We start from the raw sequence: 15,950 nt of genomic DNA, 5'->3' as shown, positions 1-15,950 counted from the left end.
CTGATTACTCTCAGAGGTTTCATCCTTGGACGAAACCCCCAACTTCTTGGCCACCACTGAACGGTCTCCTGTGCAATAGGCCCATAAGGTCCAATAGTCTCCCAAGATCCAGCTTTCTCTTGCTCAGTGTTGATAGGATTGACCCTATGCATTTTGGGGATAGAAACACCCTCATCCTAGTAGAATCCTTATAACCCCTAGAAAAGTTGTCCAATGGAGCCAGCGTGACATCCATGCACTTTGAGAAGGTGTGAGGGGATAAAGCTAGTGATATTTCTATGTGGAAATATGTACCTTTTACATCTATCGTCACAAACCAGTCCTCAAACTGAATCTGTGGAACGATAAGTTTTGGTGTCAGCATCTTGAACCTGTATGTCCCAAGAGTACAGTTCAGATGACGCAGATATAAAATTGGGCGCATACTCCTCTATGTTTTGCGGACCTGGAAATAATGGCCGTAAAAACCTCCCTCCCTCAGGGAACGGGGTGCATGTTCTATGGCCCCTTTTGTTCAAGAGGGATCTTACTTCCTGTGCTAATGTCAGGCTCTGGTCTGTGCTGACTACTGTGGTGAGCACACCTCTGAACCGGGGGGGGTGGTCGAGCTCTAAACTGGACCCGGTAACTCTTTTCTACGGTAGACAGAACCCATGGAGACAAATTTGGCAGTAGTTTCCACACTGCCTGACAGTCTTTTCCACATTCTAGTGGAGGGAAAGCATCAGATTTTTGTTGCTTTGTGACAGCTTGCTGACCAGAGAACACTGGACTAGGGGAGGCCCTACAGTAGTACTGGGGGCTAACTGCCCTAACAACCTCATGTCCCCTGATACGTCCCTCCACGGCCCCTCAGGACCACTCTTCTTTGCCTGCTTGGCCTTTATGACCATTCTCAGATCAGGCCTAGTAGCAGGCTGCGACTGTGGCTACCCGGTTCTCCTGGCTGTCTGCGGGGGTTGGCAGGCTGCCATACTCGCCTTCTGTGTGTCCCTCGCACTAGTGCTGGTCCGGGCTCCACTAATGCCTGGGTGAACTCGACACAACAGGGAAGGAACTGGCTGAATGCCGCCGTATGTCAAGCACACTCAGGAGGTCTGCTTGGTAGGCTTGCAACCCTGTCATTGTCTGTAGTGACCCACAAGCAAGACTACTACTGCATACGCCTTGCCCACCAATGCCACGGTGGCCTTACACGGTGGCTTGGATGGCAAAACCGGCCCCCCTAATTACTGCTGTCGATGGAGAGACGTAGCTCGCAAGCGCCTCCTCCAGCTTCAGCATAGCTAAATAGCCATGCCGTTCATTCCCCACAATGGCTGAATAATCCAACATCGTGGGGTTATAAATACGGCTTATGCATGGTTTTCCCCCAGAAGCCTGATATTTTGTCAGGCACTTCTGGAAGAAAGGGGAGTTTTCTACAGTGTGAGGGATTTACTTTCACTGGGGAGAAAAAGGCTCATTTAGCCTTAATAATCACTTCAAGCAGCTCTTTATATGCTGCTCTCAGTTTTTAGCACATCCTTCTGGCTCCTCGGAGTCAGAGAGGAATTATTACTATTATTTGTGTGTGTGTTTTTTCTCTCTCTTTTTGCCCTTTTAGCTTTCCATAGCAGAAGGAGTACTCACGATGCGAGCTCCAAAATCCAGCGGAGAGCAAGACCCGGAAGACAGAGCAAGATAGAGCGGCGCTCATCTCCGGCTCTTCGCCAGATCCATAAGAGATCCCCCGAACCTGAGACAGCTAGCTGCCTCGGCAGCGGCCAGCCCAGATCCACGAGGATCTGAAACCCAACTCGCTTCAGCTTCCGAGAAGAGCGCGAGTTGCGAGCGGAGCTGCCTAATGTAGGCATTACCATGCGCAGCCTCTCAAGGCTACCATCACATACTCCACCCCTAAACACTTCACCCATAAAGTGTTCACTATTCCCCGTGATGAAACAGGAGCAAACCGTAACACTTCCTCAATTCACTCATATTTTTCTCTCTCACTCATTCCTTTTTTTTCTTCTCTTTTTTTAAAGGGCTGGAAAAGTTCAGAGAATTTGAGAAACGATAGAGAGGAAATGAAGCGCCTTATTGTTTCTTTACACAAACAAGCGACATGCAGTTTCATTGAAGATAATAAGGCTGATGGCGCAGTTCACAGGTGCCATATACATATATATATCACGCGACGCGCTTAATTGCCATGTCACCTGATCATGGCAGGCCTATAAATAGGCATGATTTTATACAAGCTTCAGATGCTGGTCACGTGCGAGAGGCGCTCCCATAGTGTTATGTTAAATGCAACGTGAAGTTCCCTTTGAAAGGGAACACAATTAGTACCTTGTTGCTCCTCGTTGGGCTTTTTTTAAGCATGGACTTCACTAATGAAAAACAATATTCTCCATCAAGCTGGTTCCAACTTTCTCGAATAGTGGTTGACAGATCAACTTTGCAGGATGGAGAGCCTAGGCCTTAAACTAACTTTTAAAATTTCCACCACAAATTTTAATCAGATTGAGATCCGGACTGTTTGCTGGACATGTCACTGAGTTGATATGCCTGTCACGAATCGTGACGGAGCAGAGATAGGACGGATGCAAGTGCAGGATGAACAGTTGTTTATTTGAAAGACAGACAGGCAGACAAATCCAAAACGTGATCCCAAAACGTAATCCATAAACATGCAAGAGGTCAGGCGATTGGCAAACAGGTATATATGGGGCAAGGCAGGAATCTAGGTCGTGGTCACGGAAAACAGGGTCGATAAACAAAACAAGAAACGAACTATGACAAGGGACTGGAAGTGGATAATCCAGCGCGAACTGACTATGACTATGACTATGACACGAGCTGCGCTAAACTAACTCTAAACAGGGAGGCGCGCGGTATATATGCGGACATGATCAGCGTCTAAACCGCTAGCAGCTGAGAGCAATTCAGACCCACGTGAAATCCCAGCCAATGACAGAACAGGGAGGAGACAGAAACATAAACAAAACACACGTGTCCAGATGTCATTACAGTCAACAACGGAAAAGCAGGTGCTCGCGCATTCGCGCTTAGAGCACGCTGCTTCAAGGGGGAATCATGACAGAACCCCCCCCCCCCCCCCCAAAGGCACTCCTCCCGGAGTGCCATGAGTCATCCCCAGACTGTGGCGTGAGCAGGGCTTGTCATTAGGCTTAGATATTAGCAGAGCTTGGTCAACTGGATCAGCAGGCTTGAACGTGAGCTCAGGGACGTGAGACTTGACTTGGACCTCAGGGACGAGAGGCTTGGCTTGGACCTCAGGGACGAGAGGCTTGGCTTGGACGTCAGAGCCTGGAGGCTTGGCTTGGACGTCAGAGCCTGGAGGCTTGGCTTGGACGTCAGAGCCTGGAGGCTTGGCTTGGACTTGGACTTCAGAGCCTGGAGGTTTGACTTGGACCTCAGAGCCTGGAGGCTTGACTTGGACCTCAGAGCCTGGAGGCTTGACTTGGACCTCAGAGCCTGGAGGCTTGACTTGGACCTCAGAGACTGGAGGCCTGACCTGGAACTCAGGGACTGGAGGCTTGACCTGGATCTCAGGGACTGACATCAAACCCCATATCATAAATGAGTGGGGAAATCTGGTTATTTTCTTCATCTTTATCTGTTTCATTAGAATGGCACTAGAAAAAAGTTCCAGCACCATCTCCTTGGCCAATGCAGATTTGTGATTCATCACCGAATATCACTTTCATCCAATCATCCACACCACATGATTGCTTCTCTTTAGCCCACTGTAACCTTGTTTTCCTTTTATAACATTCCAATTTTGTTTATACTTGCACCAAATTTTAGACACAGCTGACTGGGAACAACCAACATCTTTTTGTCAGATTTCCTTCTTGAAGGGGTTTTGTAATACTTTCCATTGTTTCAATTGAAAACTCTCTTGTTGGGGCCATGTTTCCTTTCTATTAGCCAAGTCCAACAGCTTGTTAAGGTGTGTAAGCCCTCTTTTAACTGCAGACTAATTAGCATTTTTATGTTTGTGCTGGTATTTGTTTTAGAAATGAAAATTACAAGGCTATTACTTGATTTGGAAAATTATGCCATTAATTAAAATTATTTCATAAAATTTGTTGGAGGTTTGTTTTATGAAGCGATACTGTTCAGCTATTAATCAAAAATTGTTTTGTGTCATATCTGTGATTTGTTTATTTGCCCAGAATTTAAAAAAAAAAAAAAAAAAAAAAGCCAGGTGAAAATCCTCTAAGTGTGGTGATTCCATAATTTTACCAGGGGTAGTACTTGGTCATTTATTTATTAAAATGATTAAATATTACTTATCTGTGAGTGGCAAAAGTATGTGAACCTCTAGGATTCGCAGTTAATTTGAACGTGAAATTGGAGTCAGGTGTTTTCAATCAATGGGATTTCAATTAGGTGTGTGAGTGCCCTGTTTTATTTACAGAACAGGGATCTATCACTCTGATCTTCACAACACATGTCTGTGGAAGTGTATTATGACACACAAAAAGAGGAGATTATTGCGAACCTCAGAAAAAGAGTTGTTGATGGTCATCAGACTGGAAAAGGTCATCTCTAAAAAGTTTGGACTCCACCAATCCCCAGTCAGACAGAACGGCAAAGTCAAAGTCCTGACCTTAATCCAACAGAAATGTTGTGGAAGAACTTAAAGAAAGCAGTTCTTGTGAGGTAGCTCTATATCCCAGAGCTGAAGTTGTTCTGTATTGACGACTGGGCTAAAGTTCCTCCAAGCCTATGTGCAGGACTGATCAAGAGTTACCAGAAACATTTAGTTGCAGTTATTTATGCAAAATGGGCTCACACCACATACTAAAAGCAAATGTTTCACATACTTTTGCCACTCACAGATATGTGATATTGGATAATTTTCCGCAATAAGTAAATGACCAAGTATAATATTTTTGTCTCGTTTATTTAATTGGGTTGTCTTTATGTACTTTTAGGACTTGTGTGAAAATCTATACAATATTTATGCAGAAATATAGACAATTCTAAAGGTTTCACAAACTTCCAAGCACCACTCTACCTACATATTATGTAGTGACCCATTAGCATTCAGTTACATTGATAAAACACAAAGTGAGAATTTGGTATATAATGTGCTTTGGAAACAAAGTCTTCAACTAAACATTTTGATTAATCTATCTTTTACTTTTATTAATAGTGTAAGTTTGTAATTAAGTACCATATAATATATTGTAATAGTATGTTAAAGATTGCCAATTTCCTTATTCATGGCTTATTTAGGACGAAATAATATTTCTTTAATACTGATGGTGGATATTGCATAAAATGTCTGTCATTCTGTTTGCTTTGGAAGGCTGTTGTTTGCCAATGACCAATTTCTAATTTAAGACTATGGATGATTGAAACTAACACACTGTTAAATAAATAATAGCCAATGAGTTCTTGACTATAATGGAATTTATATTAAAACTGAAGTCAGCCAACTCCAAGGAAAACTTTGTATAAGTTGTCCAATTATCTTGATCAAAAAGTTTGTGTGTTGCAGAAAAAAAGTCATTACCATCTGTTCTCTGCATCCTAATATGTGAAATTCCCCAAGGTTTGGACTCATATCAAAGCTGTAAAAGCTTCTCTCTCTCTCTCTCTCTCTCTCTCTCTCTGCATGGGTTTACTCAAGAAGGAGGGATGGGGAGAAGAAAAACAGTTATAGCCAATGGAGTGAAGACAATGTGTGCAGGGAAACTACATCAAATCTTAATCTGCTTTCAGAGTGCCAAGTCTCACACGAAAAATGCCAGGTGTTTTATTTGTGTGTTGGTGAGCCGGTTTGATATGAAAGCATTATGACCTGCCACATGATCAGTCATGTTTGCCTCTTATGCTGGCTAGGTTTCAGCTACGATATGGATTTGTGTGCTGGCTATCATGAGAACCTGGCCATCATGAACCATCAGTGACACTTGGTTTTGGCTGAAAGAATGTAATAAATCTGCTTGGTGGGTGAACACTCATGTTTACTCTTCGGCTTTATTTGTGAAAAACAAATAATGCAAATAATATGAAATGATAATCTGTGATTTAAAAAAATAATCACATTCACTGAAGCATAACCTTTTTTTTTTTTTTTATTTGCAAAGGAGAGGTACCTGAAACTGACAGACCAAATAGTGTAAACTAGTTGTTCACACACAGTGCAAGCACTTCAAATAGAATTATGCAAAAGAGTGAATGTTTGAATTTCCAGGATTACAAAGAAATATACCCAGCAAAAGCATATAATAGACTACATACAGGTATGGCCCTCAGAATTGACAATATTTCATCATCAAATGTTTTAGATTTTGTTCTGACATACACAACATGTACATGTAAGCAGGGACGTAGTGTCCGGGGGGTGAGTGGGGTGAGGTAATCCCTCCAATAATCAGAACTAGCAATTACAAGCCCCCAATATTTATACCATAAGACATATGTAAAGTAATTTCTTTTGTAACATTATTGATGCTCCGATTCAATGGTGAGTTTGTCATAATAAATCAGATAAAAATACTAAAAGCCCCCCTGTTGCGCAGGTTGGAATCGCCCAACTATTGCCTTGCAACACAACGCTGGATTACTGCCGTTTGCCTGGGAGAGCACAGGTAGATTTGAATGTGTAGAGAAGCGCTGATCAGCAGACTATTTTACATTGTTAGTCAGAGAGGGATAGTAAAGAATATAAAATGTATTCAGGAGGTAGGAATCTTAAGTAACACACCTCGACTATCTAATTCATCCTTATGCTCTACTCCTTGTTGGAGCATCTGCACTAGTGACTCATTTGCACTTCCTAAAAGTAATTTTCTTCAGTAAATAATCACACCTGGAAAATGTACTAGCACTGTTTCTGTAATCATAAAGACTACAATGCTCAAATTTCCAACATAGTACTGTATGACTTTATAGTATACAGATGTAGTACAATGATTTATAATCCCACTATGAAGTGCCCAGGCTTGGGGAGTAATGGAATACATGTAACAACGTTACGTAATCAGGATACAAAAAACTGGTAACTGTAATCTGCTACAGTTGTGTCAAAAAACAAAGTAATCAGAGTACCAGGTACATTTTGTAAAAAATGGGTATACTACCAGGATTACATTTTTTCAAATTTAAAACTAAAGAAATTATTCTTTTGACATAACACAATATAGACAGCTGCTTGATTATAGTTCTCTTTCTCTCTTGCCAGCTGTGGCTCACATGAGCAACCTCCTGGTGCATAGTTAATTGCAAAGTTAATTTGGTAGAAATAAACACAAATTGTTCTCTGAAATACTTTTGTTAGGGTGACCATACATCCTCTTTTCCCCAACATGTCTTTTTCAGACCTTAAAAAAATTGTCCAGCCAGGATTTCTAAATTTGAAAAAATGTCCGGGATTCGGCTTTAATTTTATTATGATGTGCTTATGGTCTAATACTGCATCATATGTGCTCATGTTTGCATTGCTTTAACCCCTCTCTGTAATTCCAGCCTTCTTGCACACCAATTGGTTGATTATAAAAGGATTGCAGCAACTATTGGCCGAATTCCTGCCCCTCAACCATTAGCCTACCCTACCCCCGAATGTGCAAAGGTGAAGCTGTTGGTTATGGCATCAAACGGTTGCTTGACAATAGCAGCAAATGACAGCTGTCCTGAGTCGAAATGCCCATGGCCATATAAGGTCATTTTTAATTTCATGTTATCATGTATTACATGGTCATTGAAATGTATAAATGGTGGCAGAAGGGGCAGAAGGTACACTCGTGGCATCTAATATTTTATTTTATTCCATGGACATTCAAAAGAATGTAGGAACTTAACATAAATATATATGTATATATTTATGTGATGCTAATAGTGTCTTTTTCAGTGTATTAAAATCTGCATTCATAGTAACCCTGTTCCCTTTCAGGGAACTTTGACATTGCATTTAACATATCAGTATGGGAAGCGCCTTGTGCACGTGACCGGTATCTGAAGCTTGTGTAAAATCATGCCTCTACTTATAGGCCTGCCATGATCAGGTGATTAAGCACGTCGCATGATATATATATATGGCACCTGTGAACCACGGCGCCAGCCTTATTATCTTCAGCGAGACTGCATGTCTGTTGTTTGTGTGACAAAAAATGCTTCATTTCTACTCTATATTTTCTCAAAATCTCTAAATTTTTCTATCCCTTTTTAAGAAAAGAAAAGAGAGGGAAGTAATGAGCGAGAAAGAATTCAGGAAGTGTGTTACACCTGCTCCCATTTCGACACGGGGAATAGTGCACACTTTCTGGGTGAAGTGTTTAGGAGTGTAGCATGCGATGGCAGCCTTGAGAGGCTGCGCATGGTAACGCCTACATTAAGCAGCTCGGCTCGCAACTCGCGCTCTTCTTGGAAGCCGAAGCGAGTTGGGTTTCAGAGCCTCGCGGATCTGGGCCTACCGCTGCCGAGGCAGCTGGCCATCTCAGGTTCGGGGGATCTCTTATGGATCCGGAAGAGGAACCGGAGACGAGCGCTACTCTATCTCTTACTCTGTCTTCCGGGTTCGACTCCTCCTTCCGCTATGGAAAGCCAAAAAGGAAAAAAAAAGTGGAAAACAACACACACACAAATAATAGCAATAATTCCTCTCTGACTCCGAGGAGCCAGAAGGATGTGCTAAAAACTGAGAGCAGCATATAAAGAGCTGCTTGAAGTGATTACAAAGGCTGGATGAGCCTTTTTTCCCCAGTGAAAGTAAATCCCTCACACTGCAGAAACTCCCCTTTCTTACAGAAGTGCATGACAAAATATCAGGCTTCAGGGGGAAAACCATGCATAAGCCATCTGTATGATCCCACGATGTTGGATTATTCAGCCATGGCTATTTAGCTATTCTGAAGGTGGAGGAGGCGCTTGCGAGCTACCTCTCTCCATCGACGGCAGGAGGGCCGGCTTTGCCATCCAAGCCACCGTGTAAGGCCACCGTGGCATTGGTGGGCAAGCCTATGCAGTAGTAGTCTTGCTTGTGGGCCACTGCAGACAATGACAGTGTTGCAGGCCTACCAAGCAGACCTGCTGAGTAAGCTCGACATATGACGGCATTCAGAAAAGCCAGTTCCTTCCCTGTTGTCTCGAGCTCACCCGGGCATCCAAGAGTGACAACATAAAGAAACCTTGAAGGAATATTTACCAAGGGTGCCAATATTAGTGGAGGGCACTGTATATCTGGATTTTAGCAAACACTGCTTTATGAAAACAATTATTGTTAAACATTCTATACAAAAATTACATTTAATTGAATTAAGATGAATAACTGAAAAATGTCATTTTTCTTCATTTGTCTTCATTTCTTTGTGCAGATGAGGGAACTGCTGTAATCAACTCCAGAAAAGCACAGATTAAAGTGTTACTATCTAATCCAAGACTAATGTCAGTGTTTATCTTTGTTGCTAAATCATTTGCCTGCCCAAATCAAGCTCACAAATGCTGCTTGATTTGGTTCAGCATCTCGGTGACAGCTTGACAAAACCTGCTATCCTCTCAATGAGAAGCATAAACACAGTGTCTAAAGCATCTGTGTATTGGAATGCAACTGTTTATTTTAAATTGTGTCACTCCTGGCCTTTGTGGCAGTTTTCTTTGTGCAAATCTCAAAATTCTGGTACCCGCACTAGCCGAGACAAATTTGTATCCAAGACAGAAATACTTCAACACTACCAATATAAAGCTAATTTAAACATGCATTTTAGCCAGAAAAGGACATCATGGACTTAAAGATCTAACTAGTTTAGTTGAATATGTCATAATTATATGTAATACAGTAGATTACTACCTGCTATTGCTGTCTACGTATTTGATGGAAAGATTATTTCAACTGTCAGCAGAAAGAGAGAGAACAGAGTAAGGAAATAGTGGGGAATTTGCTTTCAGTGCTTGTGTGACCTTACCAGTATTGTGGTGATGACCAGGGAGCGGTTGGAGAGTGAGTCAGTGATGTTCATGCCATTCCTCTTAGGGAGCTCTGTGATGTTCAGGCCTCCTGAAGCACTCCACTTTCCCACCTGCAGAAGATGAAAATTGTGTAGCCTGAGTGCACTGCACTTGCCTGTGCAATTCTTATGTTCCCAATAGCCGACAGTGCTGCATTAGTGGGGCCTGCTGAGCTCATCCAATGGCATTAGCTGATTGCCAATGTCACCTATATGCTATGAGGTCAGGGGGAGGCACTATGAGGAGACAGGCCCTGAAAACTCATTATGACCAGAGAAGGAGCAATCTAAGCAAAGGAAATTGCTTTCCAATTCAATTTCAGAAAAGAAAATTGTGAACAAAAGGCAGAGGTAGAAATTAACAATGCATTCATTACACATTGATAACACTGTTTGTTTGTTTTTAAGAAAGATTGTTCTGCAATTTGTGTACACTTCTCCTTTGATGAATGCAAATGCATTTTTAGCAACTTTTCCTTCCTGTCCTAAATCAGTTTACACTGAGGACAGCTGTATATTAAATATTAATGTAAATGAAAATGCTTTCTCAAGTTTGTAAACAGACTCAGTTATTTTGTCAAGCAACACTTGACAAATGAACTCACAAACTCTAATCAGTCATTAGTTCAGGAAGTGACTGTGAAATGCCCTTAAAATGCTAGATAGGGCTGCACGATTATGACCAAAATGATAATCCCGATTATTTTGATCAATATTGAGATCTTGATTATTTATCACGATTATTAATTGATTTTAGTGACAACATATTTTCATTGCACTTTCACATTTATTAAGTTTCTCATGCCAGAATATAACACACAAGTAGGCATGAGAAAACTTGAGCTGGTCAATTATGACAGAATTTAGGAACATAGTGTGAGCCATGACAAATTAATTTACCTTCTGATAAACTAAATTTAATATTTTCAGTTCATTTTACAGACTGTATGCAAAAAACAACTGTTACACCTTGTAAACAAATACAATAAACCTCAATGTTCAGTGTTTGAAGTCTGCGCCTCTTAAATATATTTAAAGCTACACTATTAGACATTTTCCACTATCATGGTTCTGGGCTGGAGTCAGTTCTCGAACCGCTCTGTGAATATTGTGTATATATCTGAATAAGGGGTGAGTTCATTTATCCACCAGATGGGAAGCGCTTTAGTTTTAATGGTGTTCATTACTGATTCTCCGATCGAGATTTTTACAACTGATACGATCCAGATACCAATCTTTTTTTGTTTAAACTTTAATCAGGAAGTCTATCATAAACAGTTAAATGTAAGCTCTCTAAAAGTAGACTACCACAAAAATGATCCAAATTAGGAAAAAGGCTAATAGTTTTCTAATGAAATAGTGAACTAAGCTTAATGTTAAATTGATATTAAATGCAACCCATAGTAATTAAACATTATTTCATTTCTCATTTTATTTATATTTTATGAAGTTTTTATAATATCTGTTTTTTATTTTAAATGAATTATTTATAACTAAGCACATTTTCTGTCTTTACATTTTAGTGGTTTTATTTTTGTTTGTTTCAGTTTTAGATTGGTTCCCCCAGTACAGTGTCCATGTCTGCTGATAATATTATGTTTTGGAACATGGAAACTGATGTTGACTTTTCTAGTGAAATCTGGCAACCGTGAGTTTAAATGAAGTGAATTAGCATTAGTGAAGGAGAGCGGCAGTGTTCTGTATGTTTACAGACCGAACAGTTGCTACACTTGCTTATGATAGGTGAGGAATTTTTTAATAAAGAAGTTTGAATTAAACCCACCTTGTAGCATTAGCATTATTATTTATTTACTGCGCGTGAAGCTACTGTGTCTACACGAGCAGATGCAACTTCAGGTCATTTTGCGGGATCAATAAAAGATGGCGGTTGTGAGATTGGGAAGTTGAAGGAGATGATGTACAGTGTTACTCGTCATCATAATGGCTTCTTTGCAGTATTTCCACACTTGTTCGGTTGACTGAGGAGATGAAAAGAAGCGTGAAAGTAACTGTTGCACGGTGTAGATGCATTTTGGACTTCCTGTAGTTTTTATTCCAATTGTATTATACAACTCCGAACAGGTCACTCGCACTGGTGCGAATAAATATTTATTCACAGTCGCACAAAGTACTTTTCAGTCACAAATGCCAGTGAAATGGTCGCACTGTAGCGCCCTGAGTTTATCTGCAGTTTTTTCCTGTTCGGTGTGATGATGTTTAATGTGCCTGACAACCTCTGTAGTGCCATTTAGCATAATGTTGTCATGGTTTCCGCTCGCGCAACACTGGCAGCTCGAGGGCTAAAATGCTAATGACGTCATCCCTGCGCCGCTCTATGGTGATTGGCTGTAGTGTAGGAAGCGCTTGATTTGATCTGCAGCGGAGCTTTCTATGAGTGGAGGACGAACTTTAAACGTTAATATCTCAGTCGATCATGTTCATTTAATCGTGGGCAGTCAAAATCGTAATAGCGATCGATATTCGATTAATTGTGCAGCCCTAATGCTAGAGGTTGTTATTTTTTGGTGTCTCAAGTGAAAGTTAGTTCAAGAAACTCTAACTACAAAATCATTTCTATATACTTTTAATAAATTGTTGTTGGGTGTATTTTCTGCCTCTCAAACTCACACTCAGTTTTCACTGACACTGCCCACAAGTCATTAATATTCATAAAGCCAAGGGTGAAAAATATTGGAATGACTGGACTTATTTTGGGGTTATTTATACTTTAGTGTTATTAAAATTTAATTCTTGCAATCAATTTAATTTCTAAGAAGAAGAAAAAAAAACATTTTTACTAACAAAAACTAATTTTTAGTTAGACCTTCAAAGTACTCATTACAAATCTCAAAGGTCTCTTCTTCACTCATCCAGCCAATTACTGTACACTATACATCAATAAAATAAATGTTTTATTTACATTTCAGTTTACAGCATCCAATCAAGTTATTTTTAATGTAGAAAAATAGCAAGAATGGTACCAATTTCCCCTATGCAGTAACCTATTCATGCTACACAGTTTATTGCTATAGCTGTCCATGTAGGATTGAAGATGGATAACTCACAGGACTGAAGGATCACACTTGAAGATATGCTGTAGTGAGCAAAGTATTGTATAATAAATTCTTTCCATACAGTTATAAAATTATGTGTCTCCTTTGCCTTCCAGGAGCACATGAACTCCATCTAGGTTTCACTAATTTCAACTGGCTATATTTAACTAAGTTAGCCCGTTTTCTTTGCTAATGCTAAGTTAGTCTAGCATCAATTCCAGTAGTGGTTAATGTAACTGGTTAGGCAGAGAGTTGGCTAATTACATTATGTTTTATTTCCAATTAATTCATGACAAACTACATAGCATTAATCATGCATATCACCTATAGAGATTTATTATTAATAGTAGTAGTATTATATTCTTCTTCTTCTTCTGCTTCTTTTTCTAACTCTTCTTCTTATTATTATTATTGCTGTAGTTATTATTATTTTTCATTTTGCTGAAAAGCACAGTTGCATATAAAAGTTTTAGATTAGTTATAAAAACATGACATTACTTAATTTTCTCAGTTAAAATGTTTATTTATTTTTTTAAATACTTGAGTACAGTTAAAGTTAGCAAATTGTTTTACTTTTACTTGTGTATATTTTGGCTGGATATCTCACATTTTAATTTAGTATGATTTTGACACATAAACTATACATTCACTTAAGTATAATACCGTAGTACATTTCCACCCCTTTGCATAAGGCAGCACTGAAATGTTAATGTTTATTAACTTGCTAACCACCTTCTCAAGAAACGGTTTTACACAGCAAGCCAAGCGGACATCTTCTATGAACTCTTTCTTTTGTAACCTGCAGTTTAAAACCGAACACAAATTTGCTGAATATTTAATGTTTAACTAAACCAGAAGCTTATTCAACCGCTTGCACTCATACTGATCTGTAAGCTGTCTTGAGAGAAATTAGATGTGCAGTGCATGTGAGGAGTTGGAAGAGCAGTTGGAGGATCATCAAAAAGCAAACTTTCTCCAGAAACTATGGAGAGTTTTGCATTTGAAATACAATTAATGGGATTTATTTGCCACTTTATAGCAGTAATGGCTCATTTCCTCATGCTGGTATTACTAGCACACATCTAAATTTGCATACTAGTGATCCATGTAGTATGTGACAAAATTACACCACCAGCTGTTGCTTTATAAAGTATGGAGTAATCTATTATTTAGAACAATTGTATGTGGTTTTGGATGTAACCTCATTGTCATGAAGCAGACAGGTGGAGGCAAGCACTTTCTGGTTTTATTAAATCCAGTGTAGCAGATAAATTAAAGGGTGAGGCAATACTCAAACATGAGGTAGGCTAATGGTCAGGTATGGCATTAAATGAACCTAAAAAATCCACCAGCTTGTACTGTTTTTGTTGCTGTACCACCTCACTGTACTAACTCTCTAATGGGATTTTTGCTTGATAGTATTCTTAGACCCTGACCTACTTGTAGTAGCATGAAGATTACACATCAAACTCTGGATAAAAGCATCTGACAAATGCTGTAAAAATAAAGGTGTAACTGTAACATGAAGCAAGCTGTGCTCAAAAACACAACTCAAAACAAACAGATAAGAACATCTTGGACATATCGTAAGGTTGCACTGAGAGTCCAGGTTATTTAAAGTGAGTAGTGTGACTTCAAACAGGTGAGTGTCTTTAGTAATCAGTTGACTTTCAGGTGTGTGGGAATAAACGCTGATCATGTGACGAGGTTGTGGGTTGAGGAGACAAGAGTGTGTAATGTTTAGTGGCTAAAATGGGTCAATTACAGTTATTTAACTATGTCTGACGTAATGTAGTTAAAGTCTGTAATTTGAAACAATGTGTATGAACAGGGAGAGTTTTCGGTACCACTAAACTGGCAGCCCTACAACTGCTAATGAAATTTTATTTCCCTCTTAACTAGTGCTTTCTGTGTAAAGAAACAATTCTCATAATGATGAGCTCTATATTTTGCCTCAGGGAGCACCAGTTTACTCATTTTAAATTTAGATGTTACTCTTAATAGTTTGGTATTGTGTAGACTTATGTGTTTATTCAGCACATCAATCATATTTTTTGTATGCACTGCTTTTACGATATTTTTTGTTTCAACTCTGTCATTTCTAATTATTTCAAATCCATTTTAGTGCAATTTAGTACAGTTAGAGATCTGATTGACAGGGAGGTCTAAATACAGAAATAATGCACAGGCACACATGAACATCTTTGAAGCAGAAACAGACAATATTTATATGTGGCTATATCTACATGTCTTACCCAATTCAAAGAATTTCAGTACTAACAGAGCAGAAATTCAAGAAATCTGGTTTATTCAAATTCACTAGATGTGTTTTAGAGCAAAGTAGTGTCTGTCTGAAGTTGTACTTGGGAATGTTTACAGCTAATTAAAACATAGACACATTCAGTAACAGGACGAACAGAAATGGTTTACTCTGCATACAAATTTCTGCCATAAGCAATCTTACTGTTTTCAGCATAAATATCTGAACAAATAAAGTATGTTTCGAGAAGCACTCCCCTTCAGCAAGAAACAGAAGCTGTACATATTGTGGAGCCACTCTTGAACAAATCATTAGTGTGGATGGGCCTGTGGCTGTCAACATTTATCCCTGCCTACACACTTGTAGCTGCAGCGCTGCGTTTCACCTTCCTGGATCAACAGAGCACATGCTGTATCTGACACTGCTTATATTCAGGAAGCCAAGAATTGAGCTATATTCATTCAAAGTCACACAAGTGTATTATAACTGATGCCATAAAGGCCAAATAGTGCTGTCTGTCTGAGATATTTTGATTTGACACACGTTAGTTACAAAACACAGAGAGTCAAATTAATTGTGCTCGTACATTCAAACCTCTCATGAGTGCAAAGTGGTAGCAATTAAATGTCAACTCATTATACGTGATTATCCACTGGAGTTAAACTTACT

At 39.6% G+C, this 15,950-nt stretch overlaps 1 protein-coding gene across 1 annotated transcript in view; it reads right to left on the bottom strand.

Annotated features, from left to right (window-relative positions):
- grik3 (glutamate ionotropic receptor kainate type subunit 3) overlaps positions 1–15,950 on the bottom strand; it is a 144,734-nt gene that overhangs the window by 60,433 nt on the left and 68,351 nt on the right. The window contains exon 9 of the mRNA XM_047157198.2: positions 9,927–10,040. Within this exon, the coding sequence (XP_047013154.1) occupies positions 9,927–10,040 (114 nt within the window). The remainder of the gene's footprint in view (positions 1–9,926; positions 10,041–15,950) is intronic.

The sequence above is a fragment of the Ictalurus punctatus genome, chromosome 1 (genome assembly GCF_001660625.3).
Source record: "Ictalurus punctatus breed USDA103 chromosome 1, Coco_2.0, whole genome shotgun sequence".
In the NCBI taxonomy this organism is placed as follows: domain Eukaryota; kingdom Metazoa; phylum Chordata; class Actinopteri; order Siluriformes; family Ictaluridae; genus Ictalurus; species Ictalurus punctatus.
Note: the sequence above shows the minus strand (reverse complement) of the source record. Positions and strands in the feature narration are given on the sequence as shown.